At 47.1% G+C, this 25,064-nt stretch overlaps 1 protein-coding gene across 3 annotated transcripts in view; it reads right to left on the reverse strand.

The window, feature by feature from the left end:
• Positions 1-25,064, reverse strand: part of LOC147604052 (E3 ubiquitin-protein ligase HOS1-like) — a 79,711-nt gene that overhangs the window by 50,164 nt on the left and 4,483 nt on the right. For 2 of the 3 annotated variants that reach the window (XM_086795640.1, XM_086795641.1), the window contains exons 2-5: positions 6,472-6,850; positions 6,227-6,361; positions 5,959-6,125; positions 467-907 (exon numbers count right to left, since the gene is read on the reverse strand). In XM_086795640.1, coding sequence (XP_086651766.1) covers positions 467-907; positions 5,959-6,125; positions 6,227-6,361; positions 6,472-6,850 — 1,122 coding nt within the window. The remainder of the gene's footprint in view (positions 1-466; positions 908-5,958; positions 6,126-6,226; positions 6,362-6,471; positions 6,851-25,064) is intronic. The other variant, XM_086795642.1, reaches the window with a different exon arrangement.

Raw genomic sequence — 25,064 nt, forward strand, 5'->3', positions numbered from 1 at the left:
GTAGGGAGAGTGCAAAAACACTTCCAAGTTTACAAGACCAGAAATCCCTCCATCCAAAATAAATTAGGCATATTATTTCACCTTTTGAACAGAAAAGAAGTTTTCTCTAACAAAAGCACATCAACACTTTGCAAACCATATTTTGTTGAAATGCATTTGCCTACAGAAAATCAAAGCAGAAATTTTCAGGGGAAAAGGTGAACTCGGAGTAGTAAGGTCATGCCTCAAGCCCAAAGATTCTTTTGGCAAAGCTGACAAATATGCTTACAAAGTGATTGAGTGCCACAGTGTTAAGCATTGAGAACATGTGGAGTTGCACATTTCAACCCAAATGTGCATGATAAGCAATGTTTTTACCATTTGCAAAAATATCTAGTTGCAACAGCCTCCATAAATTATTATTTTTTTTACATTTGAAAGATGTCAATATAATTGTAAGACAGCAAAAAAGCCTGGACAAGGATACAATAGCCTTTTTTGCAAGAAAAAGATCTGCACTAGCTTCCAGAAATATCATGTCCACAGCTGCATGCACACTTTCTGGAGGGTACACTGCTGTTAAAATGTGTATGGCAGACTTTACTCCAGCTACCTCTCTCCTTCTAAATGATGCTATAGATGTTATAGTTGCCTGTCTCAAGCAGCCTAGTTCTAGGTTTTCCCTAAGAAAATCCTCCTCATTATCTTTTCCAAATCCAACTTTTGACATTGCATCCTCAATAAACAATGTTGCCAAATCGCCAGAAGAAGTTTCCCATGCATTCGTTGTATGGTCAGGCCATGCTCTATTGTTGGTTGCTGATTTGCGCCCTCTTACATCAGTTCTCCAGTTGTTGATTGTGGAATGAGATGAAGGTATGTTTTCAAGAAAATTATGTTTGGCACACCAACACATCACATCCAGGTGCTACAATAGCAGGCAAAACAAAGGAGACAATGTTAGACACTGCTTGAGAAAAAGACTGCACTGTGAAAAGGAGTACTAAGCCACTATCCGCCACCAAAAAACCATTGATGATGTAAGCAATGCACAAAACCTTGAACGAATATGAATGTTACTGGGATTTGAAAACCCAAAGAAAATGGAAACTCTTTCTTTAAAATAGCCTTAACAACATCAAAGGAAAGAAAGAAATGTTAAAAGCCAGACAAATCCTGGGTAAAGGCATCAGGCAAGCACAGATTTTTTTTTTTGCTTAAATGGCTACAGCAAGTCCACAAAAATAGCATATTCCATCAGGCAAGCACAGATTTTATTTTTTGATTAACTGGATACAGCAAGTCTACAAAAATAGCACATCCCATCTTTGTACTTCTACTCAACAAACTTTAAAAAACATAACTGATAATTACAATAGCAAGAGATCTCCTATCCGTTTTCAAATTTCCTAGCATAACATTCACAAAAACAAGTCAAATTTTAAGCATAAGACTATGTTATAAAAAGATAGAGGTTGACAACCTGCTGACCACACTGGTGAAATCCCCCCCCCCCCTCCCCACCCCACCCCCAGACAAACCACAAATCCCCCAAAAAAAGGCTGATATGCACCAGCCCCTTGTCTGCCTAGTCCATCAATGAGGCACTGACAACCTTCCCCTCAGACTGCCATATCATTTCAAACTTTTTTCAGCAGCTACTTGCACCTCCCATTCATCAAATTAGGATTATTTGGAGACAAGTAGCAAAAACAGTTCCAATAAGGGCAATAAATGCTGTGACTTTAGCAGCAAAACAAATGATGCCGAATCAATTCCCAAGGTGGCAAGGCTGTCCATGCAGCCATACAGCATTTGCCCTAAAGACCAGAGGGCTCAAGGGATGTATAAATTGCTAGCTGAAAGAATCAAGGAGGAGATGGAGGGAGGATGATGTGTGGTACGAGAAAGGGGTGAAACGTTGTAGAAGACCCTAGCCCAACCTACTGGTCAAGTCCCCCCAAATGAGGCCAACTTGATGACACAGATCCCTATAGGCACCCTGCACATGCACCAAGTGTGTGTTAAAAATTGCATATGGTCAATGCTTCCTTGCCGCTACTGAATTTGGGGAAGTCCAAAACTGAACATTATTGTCATCTACAGGAGCTTCTGCCTTCTTCTCTACACCACCACTTGACACATTCCATAGATTTCACCTTAAACTTATGATGGTGCCATTAGGTTTCCCTCACCAAAGCTCAACCTTGGATTGTTCGTTTCTCCAAAAAGAACTTATTTGAACAGAAACTACCCAAAAGTGTCTTGTGCAAAGCTGAAGCTACGATACCATGTTCAAATTACTAAATGCAATATAGGACAACAAACATTTGCACAAGCATGATATTTCCACAGTGCAACACAAAAAAATTGCACTACAGCTAGAGCTCGGAATATGAAACAACACATGGCTAACAATTCTGCTGATGTAACTTTAGTGAATGAACTGCTAGAAGGGATTCAGGTTCACACTGCTCAAGAGGAATGCATTGAGGAGTGATGGATTTTGTAACGAATAAGTAGAGGGGGACTCTTATAGGTTGGTGACTTGCTGAATGGCATGATCAGGTTCACACTGCTCAAGAGGAATGCCTTGAGGAGTGATGGATTTTGTAATGAATGAGTAGAGGGCTCAAGGGATGTGTAAATTGCTAGCTGAAAGAATCAAGGAGGTGTTGGAAGGAGGATGATGTGTGGTACGAGAAAGGGGTGAAACATTGTAGAAGACCCTAGCCCAACCTACTGGTCAAGTCCCCCCAGATGAGGCCAACTTGATGACACAGATCCCTATAGGCACCCTGCACATGCACCAAGTGTGTGTTAAAATTGCATAGGGTCAATGCTTCCTTGCCGGTACTGAATTTGGGGAAGTCCAAAACTGAATATCATTGTCATCTACAGGAGTTTCTGCCTTCTATGCACCACCAATTGACACATTCCATAGAATTCACCTTAAACTTATGATGGTGCCATTAGGTTTATTATTTTATATATATACCTAGATGAATCTAGGAACCTGCCCAAATTCACCTTATAAGAATGTGCAATTTATAACCTCATGGTAGTCATCCACAAGACAATAAACCATCAACTCCATCATGCATAGTACGGACTCGATACTACGACATCACCACTAATGTCATCAGTGCCCAATAGTGGGTGTAGAACTTGGTATCAATATATGCTCCCACACACACACACCCCAAAGCTCAACCTTGGATTGTTCCTTTCTCCAAAAAGAACTTATTTGAGCAGAAACTACCCAAAAGTGTCTTGTGCAAGCTGAGGCTGCGATACCATGTTCAAATTACTAAATGCAATATAGGACAACAAACATTTGCACAAGCATGATCTTTCCACAGTGCAACACAAAAAATTGCACTGCAGCCAAAGCTCGGAATATGACACAACACATGGCTAACAATTCCCCTGATGTAACTTTAGTGAATGAACTGCTAGAAGGGATTCAGGTTCACACTGCTCAAGAGGAATGCATTGAGGAGTGATGGATTTTGTAACGAATAAGTAGAGGGGGACTCTTATAGGTTGGTGACTTGCTGAATGGCATGATCAGGTTCACACTGCTCAAGAGGTATGCATTGAGGAGGGATGGATTTTGTAACGAATGAGTAGAGGGAAACTCTTATAGGTTGGTGACTTGCTGAATGGCATGATCCAAACCACTACACAAATCTCAAGACCTGTTTCCTGCCCAAGCCCACCTCCCCTTACATCTATTATTCAATGCCAATTAGTTCTGCCCAGGACTCCCATTTCTTTATGCCCAGCCATGTCAAGACTAGGAACCAAGTTCCAAACTGGTATCTCTACATTAATCAGGCCCTCGCAATAGAGCCACCCACGTAGTTGTCAAAACTCTGCACGGGCAACGTTCCAAGGACTAGGAACCAAGTTCCAAACTGGTATCTCTACATTAATCAGGCCCTCGCAATAGAGCCACCCACGTAGTTGTCAAAACTCTGCACGGGCAACGTTCCAAGGAGTCGTTGCCAAGCTTGTTGAGGAGTTGGCATCCCAACATGCCAGCCAATGCAACATCATCATAAAGAATTTGTTCTTGTAACTCTGGAAATAACATACAAGTTAGAATTCACATGACATTAAAACTTGGCTTTAGATAAATAATATTCTACCTAGTTGTCACATGAAGAGATAGTTGGTGACACCATTAGATGCAATCTTGCAATTGCCATTAACCAACTCTTCCTCACGCTGCAGCCTTGCACATTTATCAACACAATCCTGCTCATGCCTAGTCCCCTGCCTATGGAATGCAACCAACCCATGACATGACATTGAAATATGTTTTTGTTTTCATTTTTTGCACATTTCAAAACCTCCTCAGGGTTACTTTCATTCCATTGGGATATTTTGACAAGAAGTCACATGATGATTTTGGACTATTTGTGCAAGAAATAAGAGTGGTAAAGTGTTATGAGGAATAATTCATGGAATTTATATTCCCATGTTTTTATTTATTATGAATTCTCCTAGACAGAATAAAATTGGGACGCCTTTCTAAATCCGAACAATTGTAGTCTACTTTGAACATACACAGGTGACTCCGCATATACGCAACAATATTGGTTGCATCATCTCAATTATTTGGATTTTATGTGAATGTTTGTGTTGGTAATTTAATCAATTGATTTATTAATTGATTGGCGTAGTTTATGTAAGTGCAGATCCCCAGGTTGAATAACAGACAAGCCAATGGGATCAAACAGATTTTAAGATGCTCGACTTTGGGCATCGGTGGATTATTATTTCATCATGTGGGACACCCGCCGTTTATTCCATTTTGGGTGACATCCATATTATTCTATGGCAACAAATAATCATTTACATTGGACATGTGAAAGCTCTCTTATAGATATTTGATTTTTGGTACAAAGGTTGTAAATAATACTTAGTCATAAGGTAATTGTCCAATTTTAGAAGAAAAGCTTGTACGTAAAGTAAAGCAAGCTATTTTTGCTTGAGATGTATTTTAAGCCCGTAATGCTATTTTGAGTATAATCGATTAGAATACAGTATGAGGAAGAGTGGACTCATTCGTGTGGGAGTAAAATGAACCCAATCTTGTGTTCTTGTCTCTACTCTTTTATTTTTGTGCAATTTAATATTTGAAGGGTTCTTGTCTCCAAGTGGTATTAGAGCCAAAGACAACCGTCACTTTGTGCAAGCGATTGAAGCAAAATTGAAGAAATAGCCTAAGGTTGAAGAGGAGGCTTGCTATGGACCATTAGGAAAACAAATTCCAAGTGGTTATTAACCAAAGGTGAAGAGAAAGGTGGAAACCGCGTCTACAAAACCAAAAACCACTTTTCTTTCTCAAAAGCGGTTTTTCCTAATTCTTCATGAGAGCAAGATCAAGAGCTCTCAATGGAATCAGCATGTTGGGGATGTAAATACTCAACACTTAGAAGAAGAATTGAGCAACCATGACTAATCCCTAATCTCATGCCCCCTAACCCGGTTGGATTAGGTTCCTAATCCATAGATTAAACGGCGGGGGGGGGGGGGGGGGGGGGGGGGGGGGGGGGGCGAAGTGCAAGATGGGGTGAAAGAGCTAGGTGGAGGTAGGGGAAGGGCTCCCGCACAGCCAAAGGGTACACAGGGGACTGAACAGGGGACTGAACAGGGTGCTGCTTAGGCTAGCAAGAGCTCCAACTCTGGATGAGGACTAGATAGCCCGACATCTCAAAACCTTTAATCGTTGACACAATTCAAAGATTCAAGGATGTGCCCTATTGGGATTGCATATTAGCAGTACCGAACTTTAGATAAGGGTTCGTGAACAAAAAAAAACGAGACATCCCTACTTCGTACTTCTTAAAAAGGGACATCCCTACTTCATACTTCTTAAAAAAACATCCAAAGCTTTCGAAACGGCCTCCCTTCACGCTCAAATTTAAAAATTTTATAAAAAAAAGATATAAATTGAGGGTAAAACACCTGAGATACTCTCCGGACACCCTCTACAAGTTGCTGAAGCCCTACAGAGGTTGCATCAGAAGTGGGGCCTTCAAGAGATTCCAAAACGTGGGATAAACCAAGAAGCTTTGTTGCAAATTTCTCCAAATCACCCACTTTGCTTTGCATCTGCTTGGTTCCTAAAGCATCTGCTTATCATTCAGGGATACAAACCAAATCATTTTCATGCCACTGCTTCCTTTTAAGGAATGCAAAGAATAAGATTAGCACTTGATTATTATATGGATACATATGTCTCGTAAACTTCGGATGATCTGCAGGAATGTCTTTTCACACCACTCTTTAACTACAGTTCCATCCAAGAGCATGGAGACAATGGCATTGCTTGAGACAGCCCCATCATCCATACAAACATCTGAAACATCTGCAGAGATCGTCAAGGAGAACCAGAGGAAACTTGTGAACAGCTCAAAATATAAGTAGAAATATGAAGCACAAGTGATAGGAAGGCAACTTTTAACCCATGCTGGATACAATGACAAATCACCGACACCAATTTGTTCCCTAGAGCAACATCAAAAAATGACCAGAGGCGCTGAACATCAGCATTCAAGTGTCCATCTCTCTCCTTGAGCTCTTCCTCCCTTGAACTGATGAGACCAGCCTCAAGACATTCTTCATAAAGGCGCAATCTCACTAAAGGTCCATGCTGTCTGATTGGTACCCTGCAAATTGGGCACACATCACATCTCTGGCTGCATTCAGCACATAGTGAGGCGTGATTACATGAAGTCAAAGCATGTTCGACAGTCCTTCTACAACTTCTCAGGTCTGTTGTTGCTCTGCACTTCTCAATAATAGCCTCACTGCAAAGCTCCCGAGGCTCAAGGCTTACGAGTCGTAACAATGCGTCCTGCCAACCATAATGTTAGTGTATGACTCCTATTAAATGGAACCGGCAATGCACCTCTGAGAAAAGAAACCAAAAAGCACAGGAAAGCTATAATAAGAAGACATAATGTGGGAATAAGGGAGACAATCCTGTCAAAAACATCATGATGTACGGGCCAAGCCAAAGTGTTCTATGTAAAGACAAGTCAAGCCTCACATGAATATAGAAAGCCCAATTTCTTCGTTAATCCTACAAGAATGTCACATATGGCAATCAAAGAAGCATGTATTTTGAAGCATTTTAACACACAAAACTGAAAATATCCTAAAAATAGGAAGAGAGGAAAGAGATTGACAGCAGATGTGACCCCCCTGCAGGTACAGGCAGCCAAACACAGCAGCCAAGGCACATGTCGCAGCAGCATGAGCAGCCAGCCAGGCAATAAAAATGTGCCCAGGTTCCAACCACCAGATCGGACAGGGTGGCAAACAGCAGATAGACATGTGGATGAGTCATCCTTTATAAGTTATTTTGTGGATTTACCAGCCCACAACTCACATAGTAAACTTGCCAACCAGAGAAAACTGCAAAAACAGCACATGAGTTGGAGCCCCCCCCCCCCCAAAAAATAAATAAATAAATAAATAAATAAATTTGCACGTCATCCTTCCTGCTTGGGCTTCCAGCTGCCGCCCCCCTTCGCCCCTCCTGCACCACCAGCTCTGCCTCCTCTCCTTTGGCCACCACCCACGTCTCAGTTTGCCACCCCTTCTCCCTGTAGGCCCCCCACACTTCCCTCCACCGCCTCACCTGGGCCTCGAGCTCTCCCTCCCGGCACGCAGCCCTCGGCTGTGCCCACATTTTTTTTTCAGCAACCACTCTGCAGCCTCTATCTTGTCTGCCTTCACCTCCCCTTCACTCTATTAGTAGATGGTTGTTAGTGATCCTTTCACATCAGTTTATGTTTTTTGGCTTCCCCCCTTGGACTCCTCCATGGCAGCCGCTTCATCTACCCTATCCAAGGCCGCCATCAGCTATCACCTATCCAAAGCAGACCTCCTGCTCCCCACCTCTCCGGTGGCCTCTGTCAAGGCTACCACCATGATCTGCAAGTTTGTTGGTGGCAGCAGGCCAAACCAATGAGAAATTCAAGACCTCTTGCAAGCCCCCTTACTCAAGGGGCAAGGGCGCATTGTTGATATCCTTTTTCTTGGGCAACGGCTTCATTCGGCTCAAGTTCAACTCGCCCCCTCCCTGGCCGCAAAGACCTTGGAGTTGAGCCTGCTTGCAGTGCAGGGCTCCTAGAGTTCTACTTCACCCAGTAGTGACATGGCTTCTCTCTGGACTCTAACCCGTTGGTCGGTGTTTCAAGTTTACCAGTCTTAATTTGCTTCCTTGGCCTCCCCAAGGAATATCACGCACTCCTCTCAGTGATTGGGCCTGGGTAAGGTTCTGGAGTCCCCTCCCACTGCAACAGCTGCTGTTGCGGGGGAAAGTTGGGCTCCCAACCCTTTGAATATTCGTCTCCACCCTGGGCGACCTCCCTCGCCACATTGCAATCCCTAAGCTTGATGGCTCCCATTTCTTGCAATTGAGAGTTCTCATCAGGACTGCAAGCACTTGCCACATGGGCAACCTAGCGAGGGCATTTTCTTGCCAGCACTCAGGCACCCCCAAGAGTCCCAAATGGTGGAGGCCCTAGCATTCAGCCCGGACGGGCCCGGCCATGCCCCTACCCCATCCCCTTCTTCCCAAAAAAGCTTCATCATCTTGCCCAGAGGGTGGAGACCCCCGTCGGGCCCAACAGGCAGGAGTGGCACACCATTGGCATGTGCTGTCTTGGCAAACATGGTGGAACCACACCCCTATATCACATGGTTGGGGGAGAAAGCACGAAAAAGGTCAGCGACGATTCTAGGGGTATAACAACCCTTTCCCACGGCCCAACTTGATGGTTATAATGGCAAGCCATTAAAAGAATTTATCCGTGGATCCACTGCAAAGGATTCCACCACCCGGTCCCAACCTCGCACTCATCCCCCACCTCCACAGGCTGTCAGAATATGCAGCGGAGATGATGACCAAATCTGGGAACACAAGAGCAAAAACGCAGGCAGAAAAAACAGCACAAAAAGAGAGAGATGTAGGCGTGTAACTCTGCTCTGATATACACAAGAAGATCCCGAATATGATACAAATGAGGTATGGGGGCTGAGGACCTATATATACTCCCCTAGAGGGCAGTCGGCCAGCATAAGAGAAGCCCACGACTGATAAAAGAAGTCCACGACTGCATAAATGCAGTCGGCCAGCTATCTGGTGCCAAAACCTGATCAAAACCAATCGGCCAGCAGTAAGAGTGCCCACGACTGATAAACATCCAGTCGGCCAGCACTGTACTGCTCCTGGCACCCTCTGGCAGCCCTCCCAAGCCTCAGAAAAATGGGAAAAAATAGGGGAAAAATACGGAGAGTGGGGAAAAATGGGAAAACACCTCATAAGGGCGGGCACACCCACAACAAAGGCCTTGGTGTATAAAACTAGACAGGAGATGACTTCTAACACCCCCTCTCAGCTCCTGGCTGTGTGACCAACCACTGGGAGCTGGGGTGCCGCCTGAGCAAATCCTGAGAGCGACTTCGTGAAGAGGTCCACCGTACTGTCCTCCGTCGAACAGAACTCCAGCAAGATGTCATCAGCAACAATCTGTTCACGAACAAAGTGCCTCTGGATGACCATGGGTTCCTCCAGTGGAAGCCCAAACCTGCAATGTAACCTCCTCCTGCTCCGTAAAACTGCTCCTGGGCCATAAGTAGATCTCCTCGTGTCCGGATCTCCTCCCCAAACCGAGTCACTCCAACCGCGGAGTCGGACTCCATCCAACAATCCCCCTCCTGTGTACAAGAGTCCATGATCCTTCGCATGCCGCAGAAACCACAGGAAACGCAATCCTGCCTCACAAAGAGACATCTGCAACCAAGAGCTCAACTGCCTCATCAGGAAGCTCCCGTCCAATCCGGTGTCCATCAACCAGATCAATGAACCATACAGCTTCTGAGTCACAGAGACATCACACTGCTCACAAGGATCAACACCTGTTACGGTGCACAAACAAGTCCTGGAAACCTGATGAAACCTGTCAACCACCCCCTCTGAATCCGGAACCACAAAGCCTGGAGAAACCACCTCCTTCTGCAAGTAAGCACCTGTCACCTGCCTGGCTTTCCGAAAGGTCCCCGTGGAAAGAACATCCTCAACTACTGGAAGTTCTATGTCCCGAACACGACGAGACATCAGAGCATAAGTGACCTGTTCAGCTTCCTCTGACTCACGAACACAAGAACTACCAACCTCAGTACTGGAAAGTTCCTGCCAACTGCTGCCATCTACTGGTAAGCTATCCACCACCTGGTCTCGGAAAGCCTGTACCTGCAGCGTATCCACACCTGAGTAGCTATTACCACACTGCCACTCATCACAATCTTGAGGACCTGGGAGAGAGAGTGCTGAAAGCCTGTAAACTCCATTCTCCACTCCACCTTCCCAAACCACTTGGCCTGTTGCTTTGTCCCGGAGAGCAACAAAATGCTCATCAAACTCCACCCGTACGCCAGTCTTGCAAACCTGATGCACTGACAATAGATGAAAACCGAGTGCCGGAACATACAACACCTGGGAGGAATGCTTCCCCCCTCTGCCATCGGGAACTATCTCCATCCTGCCCTCACTGTGAACTGGGATAGTGGACGTATCCCCAGTAAGAATATGACCAGAAAGCCGGCAGAGATCCTGTAAACCGGAACGGGAAGGAGTCATGTGCCTGGAAGCACCACTATCGAGAATCCACTCCCGAGTATCCGCTGCGGAGAGTCCTCCAATCTCCTCCCTGCCTGAAGAAAATGAAGCATCGGTGTCCATCACCTCCAGGTGCACAAAAGCCGGAGTCTTCATGATTGCTGAGGAATCTTCTCCCTTCTCGGTCTTCCGCTTGGGACACTGCCTCCAGTAGTGGCCTTTCTCGCCACAATCATTACAGGTCCTCTCTGCCTTCAGTTTCTCGCGGTCAGCGTCGGACATCTTCTCAGAAGACTTCTCCGATGAAGCCTTCCCTTTGCCCGAGTTACGGCCTTTCGACCGTTGGCCAGTAAAGGCCTCCGAACCTCCACCCTGAGGAGGGTTCGTAAATCGTTCCTCCTGGTCCAGGACCATGGGCACAAGCTCCTCCCACGTGATGGTGCTGAGCCTGCCACTGGTAATCAACGACGAGTAGTATGCTGAGTACGAAGAGGGCAAATGTGACAGCAACGTGATGGCCATGTCCTCTGACGATATCTCCTTCCCAGCTTGAAGAACTTCCTGCTGAAGAGCCTGCAGCTTGTTAATATGCTCCCGCATCGTCGACGACTTTGCAGGGCTCATAACCCGCATCTGTACTTCCAAGGAAATCCTCTTCATGGGCGATACCCTGTTATAAAGTGAGGCCAAATGCTGCCATATACCTCTGGCCAGCGTCATGTGCTTGACATGATTGATTACCTGCGGTGTGCAGTTGAGGAAAATAAACGAACGGACCCTGGCGTTGACGCGATCCCACATCTGCGTCTGGGCCTCCCGGTCCTTACGGGTTGACGGTAACTCCCCTTCCTCTACTTCCGGCCGTGGAACACCAACAACGACGAAATCGGCGAGGTCGTAAGACTCCAAAACGGATTCCATCATCACCTTCCATATGCCGTAGTTGCTCCCGTCCAACTGACGGTCCACCGGGAACGTGGGGAGTGTCGGGATCTTCACATGTCTCTCGGCCATCTCTAACAGATCTGCCATAACGGGGATGTACTCTGAAAAGGGTGGGTGGGTGGGAACAAAGAAGAACTGATACCTGCAAGTGGCTGTCCAGCAAATCAGCCCGCCTTCCTCTTGCTTCTCCTCTTCCCGATCAGCCCAAAACAGTCCACCAATCAGCCACAAAACAGCCCCCTCTTGCTCACACAAATCCCAAGACCTATCTAGAGCCTAGGGCTCTGATACCATGTCAGAATATGCAGCGGAGATGATGACCAAATCTGGGAACACAAGAGCAAAAACGCAGGCAGAAAAAACAGCACAAAAAGAGAGAGATGTAGGCGTGTAACTCTGCTCTTATATACACAAGAAGATCCCGAATATGATACAAATGAGGTATGGGGACTGAGGACCTATATATACTCCCCTAGAGGGCAGTCGGCCAGCATAAGAGAAGCCCACGACTGATAAAAGAAGTCCACGACTGCATAAATGCAGTCGGCCAGCTATCTGGTGCCAAAACCTGATCAAAACCAGTCGGCCAGCAGTAAGAGTGCCCACGACTGATAAACATCCAGTCGGCCAGCACTGTACTGCTCCTGGCACCCTCTCGCAGCCCTCCCAAGCCTCAGAAAAATGGGAAAAAATAGGGGAAAAATACGGAGAGTGGGGAAAAATGGGAAAACACCTCATAAGGGCGGGCACACCCACAACAAAGGCCCTGGTGTATAAAACTAGACAGGAGATGGCTTCTAACACAGGCTCCTCCCACAAAGTATTCCACCCTACTCCAGCCTCCCCGGGTGTGTGGAGAAGAAGCTTATGAGAAGGAGCAACCTACAATCAACCCTATTCATGCAAGCAACCATCTAGCATGAAAGATCCAATAGAGCACAAGCCAGCAAGAGTACAGAAGAGAAGAGCTCACAAGTATTCTATTGCAAGGGAATGAATGTGTATTGCTTATTGTCAAAATAACCTTAAATACAAGTGACTAGTTTTCACATTAGGTGTCCAACCGGTATTACTAGTCTTAAAAAAGTATGTACACGGAGTTCTTAGACTTCTCCTATTTGATATTAAGCTTATGGTAAGATCGCTTTATATGTTCCAATGCCATCTTAGAAAAGATAGGTGACTGTTAGAGTGGGTAGGATAGCAAAGCGCCTTACAGTAGGACGGGCCAGCAACACCATGTTAACTAGCGAAGTGGTTAGTGAAGGACAAGGTTGTCATAGGGTTTGCACAGAGCCATAAGAGAGACTATGGTGGCTGAAATTGAAACATCATCATGGCATTGGACAAAGATAAACAAGAGAGAGAGAGAGAGAGAGAGAGAGAGAGAGAGAGAGAGAGAGAATTAGAGAAATGAAATGAAATGAAATGTTATATTAACGTCTTCAAAAGGCCAAAGTGACCTATGAGACCAAAGTTACAACCATGTGACATCTGATACATTGTCTAGAAAAGAAAAGAAAGAACTGAAGGTAAGTATCTAGCCCTACAATACATCAGTAGGGAGCATCCGGAAGCAGCAACTAGGGAGAGTGGGAAGCTAATGCTACTAGTCAAAATGGGGTACATGAGTACATGAATATGGGGGAGTACAAAAGTGACAGTGACTACAACAGTATATGGCTGGAGTGGTAATCATCCTAGGAGCTCTAGCATGGGTCTCTGCCGGATGGCCTAGATATCTGCCATAGTGAGATGCCTGGTCAGACGAGCCCGATGCCTCGCAATGATGCTCTGAATCCTCCGATGTAGGCACCGTCTCCGATGTGAGGATTCGCGAGCCCTCGGGCATCTGGATCTGCCCAACTGGATAGCTCTCTCAGCTAGAGTCCCACGGGGTGCCCACTGTTGGGTTGTCGGCTATGTGTCCTCCCGAGAGAGAAAGAGACAATGCTTAAGTAAGAGATAAACACATGACTCAATGATGTGACATTAGATTATATTCTTTCAATGAAGTACATGTACCTTTTATAAGTACAAAACTTCTCCTCCTGACATCACTGCTTATGTCACACCACACACAAATATCTAGATATTATTGATATCCCGGGCCCCCTCTAAGAGGGGGTTCACACACAAACACATAAGTGGGTGTTTACTCCTTAGCTTGAGGATATTCACACACGCACATATATTCAGGCTCAATAGCTGTTCACACACAGACCAGGCTTAATAGCCTTACACAGAAACATACTACGACACTTATATGAGTGGGTACACACAGGTAAGACCTTGATTCCCAACAATCCCCCCCTCAAGGGATTACCTCATACTATGTCAAGGATAAATCTAGGTTCATGGCTCTAGCTTCTTATGCCAGTTATGGGATCCCAAGGGTAGAGCACACACAGGATCATGTCACAGACTCACAACAAAAAACAACACAATTGAATAGAAAACAACAAACACACACATTGGCCATACACATGACCACACATGACCACACACAACTGAATAGAAAACAACACACAGACATTGGCCATACACATGACCACACACATTAGTGCTCTGTGGCACGTCATTTATCATCACTCCCTCTTGACACCAACTTGGCCTACTCATTTGGTGGCTCACAGGCTGAAACATTACACAAAGCATATTTTTCATCTCATCCCTTCGGAAAAATTAGGGTTTCCAAAAAATTACGTCCTTTTGAAATTGATGCTATAGGAGGCTACAGCAACACTTGAATGCTTGATTTGTGCCCTCAATTTTGAAAAATGATGGGGGACTTGAGATTAATGTCCTTATTAAGCTGAATTTTCAAAAAATGATAAAAGTCCCAAATTGATTTCCGTACCTTCATGTCAAATGCTTTTTTTTTGTAACCTCTTCTTCTTTATCACTTTTTCTAGTATTTGTTGATGGTGTGCAAGGTGGCAACCTATTCTAATAAGCGAGGTGTTAGACATCATCTCCTTGTTGGCTAGCTTCATGTTTGGTGTCCTATTTTAGCCTCTAGGGCTGACCATGTTAGCTGGAGGGGCTGGTCACCCCTCACATATGTTTTCCCATATTATTCCCCATTTTATGAAGTCTTGGGCTTTTTTTCCTAGTCGTGGAGGACCTTTTTCCCTAGTCGGCTGCCTTCATAAAGGACTCCACATCCCCCTCTGAAAAAAGATATTGTCGGACTGATATAAGCCCAACCTGATTCTGATCCAAATCCAAAAAACTCTCCAATTCCTTGAACTTTACTCCCATGAAGGTCAAGGAAAGAGATGGTTCCTTTGTGACAATGAATGTCAATGTGCCCCACGCACGGTTAGCAACCACAGATCCAAAGCATCCCACTGGGTCCAAAAAACCATCCTCCAAAACAACAAACCTGCAAAACTAGCAGGGGGAGGGGCATCCTCAGAAGCATCACGAAGAGATGCAGAGATAGACTCCTCACAATGAGGAAGGAAAGCAAGAATATAAATTGCAGTGGTAACAAAGTCCTCAAAAGCATCACAGATAGCAGAAGACTGTTCCATAAGTAGAATCAGATCCCAAGAATTAGCAACAAATAAAGGATCCATGTGAAAGGATCACACCACAAGGGCAAAAACACCCTCCTTGTTCTGCAAATACTGCAAAGAACACAAGCTCGGACAAAGTAAACTCTGCTCAAGATCTCTGAAAAGATCACTGCTCTCCTCCAGAAAACTGTAAACTCCTGTCAAAGAATAAGTCTCCACAGATACAAAACAGCTCCCGAAACTGATCCTCAAGTAAAGTAGCTGGAGATAGGCCCCCTCTGAGTGTAGAAAACTCTTGTAGGAAGCAAAACGCAGCCAAAACACTTCTATCCAACAAAAATAGCACTCCACCGCCAAACAGAAGGCAAGGAACATGAAGAAACCGGGAAACCATGTAGGCCAGGAACAAAACACACGTATAGATGCTCCAAAATCAGCAAAACTCTGACTGAAATCTGAAATTCAGAATCCTCCTCAAGTACCAAACTGCCTCCAAAGCCACAATCTAATCAAGAAACCCCCTCTGCAAGTGATCTGTGTCCACTGGAGAAGAAAACACAGCCAAACAAGGGCTACAAACCTGAAAATTCAGGTCAACCAGTGTCCACACCTCCTATGAGGAAAAACGTTGAAGAGAAGGTACCTTCAAGTCCAACAAATGAAGCCCAAGTGAAGGTAGAGCTACCAACAAGATCGGTTCAAAAAAACGCAGCAACCATGGCTGCAAATCTGAAAACGCAGAGGTAAAAGGGGCTGTAGAATAGGCTGAATATGGGAACGCTGAAGCCTCAAATCAAGAACTGCTGCAGAGAACAATTAGGGGTGGGAGGGATGGCACAAGATAACCAGAAAGGATAGGCAAAAGGAAGCCCAGAGAGCTCCAAGTTCAAGGCTAGGGAAAACAAGCCCAAACAGGACAAAAACGCAGCCTGTTTGGGACAGCTATGTTGCTATCCAGACCTGGAAAAAAAACACCTGAGAACCCCTGGAAGGTGCCACCAAGAAGGGCAGGTATGCTGTCCAGAAAAAAACACCCCTGTCAGGCTGCCTAGAAGCTGCAAACTGACGCCCTGAAGAGAGGAAACTGCAGCCCACTGGACGGGGATCAATCAGCCCTTGAAGAAACACAAGCTTCAACACATAAACACAAAAACACAGATCTGTCCATGGGCAGAAAAAACACAGATATGAAGAGGTAGAGAAGGGAGCATCCAACACTTAAAATCACGGACGCTCTAATACCATGATAGAATGTGGAGCGAAAGAAGGGAAAGTGGAAACACGAGAGAGAGAGAGAGAGAGAGAGAGAGAGAGAGAGAGAGAGAGAGGAAACACAGGTGAGAACCTACTCTCAATATCATCACCAAAAGGAATACATGTCCCGAGCAAGAGGGGAGAACCTCGTAAGTGAGGGACTGCAGCTAGACAAGCTAGGCAAGCAATGCAAGCAGTACTAAGCAGTAAAATATGAGGGAGACATGCCGGCTATGTATACCCCTAAATGAAGGCAACCGACTGGAGATAAATACCTCCACGACTGGGGAAAATCCCAAGACCATAAAATGGGGAATAAATATGGGTAAAATATATGTGAGGGGTGACCAGCCCCTTAGACTAACATGGTCAGCCCTAGAGGCTAAAATAGGACACAAAATAGAAGCCAGCAACAAGTAGGGGATGATATCTAACAAGGTAGAAACAAGATGAGACAATCTCCTCAGGATCCCCTCTATATGTGAAGTTCAATCTGGATGTGACGGGGCGAGAGGTATTGAAGACCATTACCTTGGTTTTACCAAGGTTAACAGAGAGGTCCCGCTGAGTGCAAAAGTCATGTAAGGCATCCAACTGTCTCTCAAGCCCTTCGGCAATGTCATCTACATAAAGTAGTATGGGGATCAATATGTCTGCCAGTGTGGGACCAGCCCCGCCTAATCCATCAATGAAGCTCGAGATCTCATCAATGTAGAGGCCGAAAAGAGTGGGTGATAGAGGGCAGCCTTGTTTCACCCCAATAGTGCTAGAAATCTCCTGTGATGTACCTCCTGGGGCTCTCACTCGTCCGGTGACGGACTCATAGAGGGCGATGATGATCCAAACCATGTCAGAAGGGACTCCGATCTCCTGTAGACGGTGTAAGAGGGAGGCTCGGGGTACAGTATCAAAAGCTTTGCAGAAATCCACAAAGCACCAGTAAATCCTCTGGTGTCGTGCTCTACGCTCCTCGATGATGGCACAGAGGGTGAAGATGTGGTCAAGGGTAGAGTAGCTCCTCCGAAAGCCAACCTGTCCTAAGGCTCTGCATCCCTGGCTCTCTGCAAATGAACTGAGCTCAACCTCTAGCACTGATCCATAGAGTTTGGCCAATGTGTGGCCAATCATGATCGTCCTTTAATTATTAGGATCAAGTGGATCTCCGGCTTTGAGGATGGGGGTGATGGTGTTGGTGGACCAAGAGGGTGGAAATCCTTCACAAAGGGCTCTATTGAACATGTAGGCTAGTAGGGGCGCTAGGGTATCATGGGCATGCGAGATGTACTCGGCAGTGAGTCCCTCGTGATCTTGGGCTCGCCCATTGCGTAGTCTACGAATGGCCTTGAGGACCATGCCCTTTGTGAAGAAGGTGGAGGTGGTGAGGCGGGGATTTGGTGGTGGGGGTAGGGGGTTGTGTTGTGAGGGTGGATAGGGGGACTGTAGGTTCTACATCTTGGAGTTGGCGGTAGATGTGGTTGGAGTAAACAAGGTCAAGCTCGTGATCAAAGAGGACCTGAGTGTAATGTGAGATGGGGGGGGTGGTGGAGGGACGGGTGGTGTGTAGGTAAGAGTGAAAGAGAGGTAGGCATGGTCAGCTTCTAAAGGGGGTGGTGGAATGGAGAAGTCGGGGATAAGGTGTGCCAAAGCCGGAGATCCCATAAGGTAGTCCACAGTGCTAGTACCTCATGAGTGAGGGAAGGAGGGGAGGGCGCCAGAGGAGGGCCATCGGGACATCCCGTTATAGATAACGAGACCATGTGCAATCCCAACTCTAAGAAATATCTCCCATACACTGTGACCTCCTCACGGTCCTTTGATGATCGCTTGTGTCAGTGATGTCCAGCTCCTGTAGTCTGATAGGGTTGTCAAGATCGAGTAGTGGGACACCTGCTGACTTCCCGTCCTGGTGTTGAAATCCCCGAGCAGGAGGACTTCCCCCAACTGTGAGAACTCCATGATATCCTCATATAATGGTAACGCTGAATGGCCATGCTGTGCGGCGTAAGGGGAGTGGCGTGGTGCAAAATAACACACAACAATGTGGATGACTCTGTCTCACTGCTAAGCTATAGCCGCACTCAAAGATATCGTGCATCCTCGTCCTTCCGGACGATGCTGAGAATCTGTCGGAGATGGGATCTAAAAAGGACAACTACCCCCCCAGAGCCACGTACTCCTGATGTGCGGGTCTCACCTCCAAAAGCTGACTCCCACTCATACTCGGCTATGTATGGTAAGCCCCTCTCAGGGCTCTGATGAGTCTCTGTATAAAAAATGACATCCCTGCCTGTGAGAATCTCGCTCAAGCCTCCTGGATTCGACCACAGCATGCCATTGCAGTTCCATACTGCCAACCCCAGGTGTTTGGTCTCATAGACCCCGCGTCCCTATTTGGGATGACGCTCAGTGATAATGACTCTACCATCTCTGTAGATAGCCCACTTGCCTGCTCTGCGGGCCTCATGAACAGTCACCATCGCCTCACACCGGTGTGCCACCTATGCTAGGGTGAGATCATCTCCCATGTATACATGTGTGCCCTTGAGGGCAGCCCACCTGTCTAAGAAGGCCTGTCTGCTGGTGGCATCAGGGAATCTAATGATGAGGGTTCGCTCTCGTGTCATATCCTTTCCTGCCCTCCACGTATCTACAAAGGGGGGGGCAATCCCGTCCACTCCTAGCATCTGGCAAAGCGTCATGGCATCCTCCTTTGGGGAAGCCCCCGCCTATAGCCCCCGTACTCGCACATGGAGGGCCCTATCCTTCCTGCATTTCTCCTCCTCGAGAGTCTCATGTATGATGCTCTGCGGGGGTTTGTGCTTCTTCACCACCTCCACCCAATCTTTCTTAGTGGTCTGCAGTTCTTCCCGCAGCTTATCACTTGCAGCTTTCAACTGCTCCAAATCAGTCCTTAAACCCTCCTGAATATTCAGTTCCCCTTCCTCCACTGTATGGTCCTTGATCGTAGCCTTTAGGGCTTCCATTTCTGCCCGGAGTTCCCCTATCATTGGGGCAGCCTCTGGCATTCCTGTTTGTTGCAGCTGGGTCTCTTTCAACATCTGAATCACCTCTTCCTGGTGGTTCACTTGGGCTGTTAGTTCTTCAATCTTGTTGTGAGAGAGAGAGAGGATCAACCTTGACAAGATACATAGAGAAAGAGAGAGGGAGCACGAGCATGCAAGAAAAAGTACGTCTATGTCACGCCTATGCCATGGCAGAGAGAGAGAGAGAGAGAGAGGGAGGGAGGGAGAAGAGGACACAGTATTGGGTCCCAAATACCCTCTGTAACCACGAATGGTGTATTTGCTTTACTACAATGATGTAAATCAGAAAATAAAGACGGAATCTTGACCTCCACTTTCACCTTGGTTGGAGCTTTCCCCTTGTCTGTCCTGGCCCTTTGAACACAACAACCCATCGTGAATAATGAGATAATCGAACAAAATTCAGGGCTGGGTTTATATACCCTCTTCTCGCTCTGGTCGGCCAGCACAACATAAGTCGGCCTGCTGATATATCTCATCACGACTAGGAAAAAGTTAACATTTAATGCACCTTTGCCATTGTTTCACACCGGACAGAGGCTGTCCAGCCTGCGCATGATCTGAATGGTGCCCATGCTGCTGGGCAGCCATGCGCAATCAGTGTGGGGGGTGCCCCCACACAAGCCGACTACCTAGGCAGGGCCCTAGCCCTGTCGACTGGGTCCCAAATACCGTCTGTAGGGCCCCCACCACGAATGGTGTATTTGCTTTATTAGAATGATGTAAATCAGAAAATAAAGACGGAATCTTGACCTGCACTTTCACCCTGGTTGGAGCTTTCCCCTTGGCTGTCCTGGCCCTTGGAATGCAGAAACCCGTCATGAATAGTGAGATAATCGAACTGAATTCAGGGCTGGGTTTCTAGCTCTGGCCGGCCAGCACAACATAAGTCGGCCTGCTGATATATCCCATCACAACTAGGAAAAGTCGCATTTAATGCACCTTTTGCCATTGTTTCACACTGTACAGAGGCTGTCCAGCCTGCGCATGATCTGAATGGTGCCCATGCTCATGCACAATCAGTGTAGGGGCTGCCCCCACACAAGCCGACTGCCTGGGCAGGGCCCTAGGCCCTGTCGACTGCCTGGCCAGGGCCCCTAGGGCTGGCCGACAGCCTGCCCAGCCCATGCTAGGGCTGGGGGGCACAGCATGGGGCCCTCCTTGCCTCATGGGGTCCCCCATGCCCACTACATGAGCACTAAGTCCTATTCTGGGGTGGCCTTATAGGCTGGCCCCTTTCCTACATGCCATATCTTCAGATGTCCGGCGCCTGGTCGCAAATGTCACGATTGTGACGTATGTATGTATCATATACTCTCTTCATTGCTGATTCCTGTTGCAGATGCAAAGAGTAACCAGCCAAGGGAACCCCTACCCTCGATTGGTTGCGACTCTTCGCCAAAGGATGTACCTCTTCATCGAATAGCCACATCCCTTCGACGAATGGTTGTATCCCTTGATGAATGGTTGTGCCTCTACATCGAATAGACACATCCCTTAGCCTAAAGTTGTATCCTTTCGTCTATGGTCATGTCCTTTCGTCAAAGGACATGCCTCTTCAAATGTGTCTCTTCATCTCCTATATAAGAGACCTATTGTACTCAGTTTAATCAATTCAAGTCAATTCAATCTTCTCTCAAGTGTTCTCCTAAAGGCTCTTGTTCTCTAAGTTAAGTACTTAAGTAGTAATTAGTACACAATATGAGGAATTAAAAACATAATCCTCACACTGGTATCAGAGCTAAATTTTTCCTACCCATGGGTTGTGAAGCCCTCACCCTCTCTGCGGCACTCCCTCGTCCACCCCTCTTCTCGGTGTTGTATGAAAGCAGCAGAGCGATGGTGGACTTGGCATAAATCTTTGCCCATGGTGATGGTTAAAATAAAAAATAAAAAAATCCACACCCATACACACGCACCGTGTGTGTTTCAGAGAGGGAACCCTTGCTCCATACCTGGATTACCCCCCTCCCAGCTGCCGGTGGTGGTAGTCGTTCGCTGCATGGCAGGAACCCCCCCCTCTCTGCTGAGTATGGAACACCCCCCCCTCCTCGCTTCGTTTGCTGCAAGCCATGAGCCCTAGCTCGCTTTGTGCAGCTGCCGACCTTGAGCCCTCGCCGTCGAATATCGACCGCCCTCCCCCTCTTCGCATAGTAGCTAGCGGCGCCTTTTCGAAGCGGCGCACCCTTCCTCCGGTCGGCTACGTGATCCAAGCCACCGTCACCTTTACACCATTAAAATAAATAAATAAAATTGGCAGGCGTGCGCTAGTGTGAACCAGACCCCCCCTTCCGTTGGCAATTCAACGCGAGTGTGAAGCGCCCCCCTTTCCATTGGCGATTCGGCGACCATCCTCCCCCCGCTGTCAGGATGCCACCAACTACACGTTCGCCTTCATCCCCTCTCCCGGCTCTGCCCACGCCACACTGTGTGCACGCTCTCGCCATCCACGTGCATGCTTCATGGACAATTTTCCGGGGGAGCCCTACATGCACATCTCCTACCTGAGTTACATCGACGAGATCCCCGAGACTCTTCTTCCCGAACACAGCCCTCCTCGTGCCCCCACTCCGGAACCGGTGCCACTTTCCGCCGATGCTGGGTGGATTCCAAGTCTCCCGGACTCTCCGATCCCAGTAGCCCCGGCCTCACACGTGTACCGCATACATGTCAGCAGCCCGCATGTAGCCGAACCCGACACTTGGGCGATCTTGACTATTTTCCTCACCTGCGAGCCACTGCACCTTGCTCATTTCGAGTACTTTCTGTCACGGTACCCTCAATTGGCACACTTTCTTCCAGAGTGCAGTGTGGATGGCCTCTGCAATATCTCCTCCACGCGCCCTCCAGTGACATTCTACTGCGAGATCTTCGTCCCCGATTATACTCCATTATCTTTGGTGCCCAGCTCTTTGGCGGAACCAAACGAAGAAGTGGAAGCAGACGAAGTAACCTCCGAGAACGATCCCGAGGAAGTGGAGGACCCCGACTTCGAGTACGAGGATCCCGTTACTGCCTCTCCAGCAGCTGTTCCTTCCATCCTACATTTCGGGTGGACCTTTCCTGCTTCACCTCAGTACTCTCTCTGAGTTCTCCAGATGTCGACTTCGTATGACAACGTGCCACCCGCCGATCCTCAGATGGAGGCCTTGCAGATGACCACTCTTCAACAACAGATGGAGGACTTGCAACAGGCCCTTTTCGACGGTATGGCATCAATGCGATCACAAATGGAAGACATGCAACAACAGCACCAACACCAGCGCGAGGGATCCAGGAAGTCACAGTGAGCGCGTCGTTCGTGTTCTCCAACATCGTCATCATCATCCTCGATGGACCAGCAAGACGATCCCTCAACTCCTCCCGATCCGACCGTCGAGGTAGACAATGTTGAACTCAAACTTTTGTATAAAAATTAATGACCACAGCACAGACAAGAAAGATGGATATCAAGTTACCTGAGCCCTACAATGGCCGCCGCGATAAGCGGTTAATCGATCACTGGCTCTACAAGATGGAGGTTTATTTCTCAAATACCGAATTGCCCGAAAATAAAAAGGTGGCATTGGCCCGTACCCTCTTGAAAGATACCGCCTTCCTTTGGTGGCGACGCAGGATTTCAGATGGCAAGTCTACTCCAACGTGGGATAAATTCCGGTGTGCTCTTCGCAAGGCTTTTGAGCCTGCCGATGCGAACTTTCATGCTAGGTCTTCTCTCCGCCGCCTCAGTCAAACTGGCTCCGTGGCCGCGTACATCTCAGAGTTTCAAAAACTGGCTCTGGAGATAGAGACACTCAGCCTCTCTGACCAGCTTCACAGCTTCATTGACGGGCTTGAACCCACGATCCAAGACGAAGTCCATAAGTACAATCCTACCACCCTGGATGAAGCAATCTCGTATGTCGAGCGCATTAGTGATTACCGGCGTCCTCCCAAGAACTTTTCCTCCGGCGCCCGTTCTTACCAGCGGAATCGACCCAATGGGACTAGCCAACCCCAGCGTCCCAATCTTGGACAACCCAACTCTCGGCGACCATATTCTGGACAACAGTCCTTCCGGCCAGGACAGCAAACCTCTTCATCGACTGCCACTTCATCCCAACCTAGTCCTCCAAGCCTCTGTACAATTTGTTATGGCGATCACCGGTGGTATGAATGTCCTCAACGCCCTAAACCCTCCAACACTCGACGCAATTCGTAGGTGGACAGTTGCCACCATGCTGATCATGACCTGCCTCCTATGAAAGACAAACAAACAAATAGCTTGTTCTGTTCGCGTTTCTGAAGTTGTCAGTACCCTGATGCTTAATGGCCAAAGTACCAACCCTATTCCGGTGAATCTTTCCAAGCAAGTCCTTAGTCTTCTGGGTTTCATTGGTGACCATCCCATCAATGTGCTGGTGGACAGTGGCTGTTCCACTAATTTTGTGGGCACTTCTTTGGTTCACAAGCTTCGCCTACAAACCCGACATTTTGTGGATGCTTTTCAAGCTTGCTGATGGTTCCTTCCTTAATTGTAACAAAAAGGTGCAACAGCTTCAGTTCCAGATTCAAGATTACCAAGATCACCTAAATTTTTCAGTGATGCCATTGTCACATTATGACATGATACTAGGACAATCTTGGCTGTATCGATATGATCCAGTGATCAACTTTCGTTCTCATTCAATCCAGTTATACCATGGTGGTCGAGAGCTGGAACTTCGTGGCCTTTTCAGTGCCAAACCCATCACTGTTGTTTCTGCCTTGCAAGTCAAACGCCTCGTCCACAAACGTGACTGTACAACATCCTTGGTCATGTTACAGGAGATTGATGCAGAAACTAGTGAACAATCTCAAGCCTCGTCATCAACAACTGCTTACTTGGAGCAACCCTTCTTCAGGCCTTTTCAGGATCTGTTTTCGAATGATCTTCCGACGACATTGCCTCCTCGTCGTCCTGTGGATCACCCGAACCATTTCAGATGTTCGATCTTTCTTGTAACTTGCTAACTTTTATCACAACAAGGTGCATAGGTTTTCAGAGATTGCTGCCCCTTTGACAGAATTGACAAAGCTAGCGGAGAAGGATCGGTACTTCAAAACTCAGAAATCAGCACTCTTTTCGCGACGGAATTAACGCACAAACTGAAAGAAGATGTGCAAAAAAAAGAGAGAGAAGGGGGAGATGGAGAGGACACACTATTGGGTCCCAATTACCCTCTGTAGGGCCCCCACCACGGATGGTGTATTTGCTTTATTAGAATGATGTAAATCTGAAAACAAATACAGAAAACTTGACCTTTTCTTGGCTGGAAAATCCCTGCCCTTGACCTTCAGAAGTCCACCCCTTTGCTTGGCAATCTCCTTGGCTTGACTGGCCCTTGATTGGCTTGAGCACTTGGTGAAAACTGAGATGAATGATGGGATTATGGCTCTCTTCTATTTATACTACCCTTCAGGGGCAGTCGGCCAGCATAAGGACAGGCGGCCAGCATCAGATATGTCCCACAACTGGATATTCAGCATTTAATGCTGAAAAATCCCATTAAATGCTGAAAAAATTCCCATAAATCCTGCGCATCACTTCCTGGCTGGCTGATCATCAGGCGCCTGCTTCTTAAGGGCTGGGCACATCTTTTGCCCACAATCCCAAAGCTGGGCAGCCTGTATGGGCTGCCCCATACATGCCCT

The sequence above is a fragment of the Cibotium barometz genome, chromosome 62 (genome assembly GCF_041138505.1).
Source record: "Cibotium barometz isolate CiBa-2024 chromosome 62, ASM4113850v1, whole genome shotgun sequence".
NCBI classification, from domain to species: domain Eukaryota; kingdom Viridiplantae; phylum Streptophyta; class Polypodiopsida; order Cyatheales; family Cibotiaceae; genus Cibotium; species Cibotium barometz.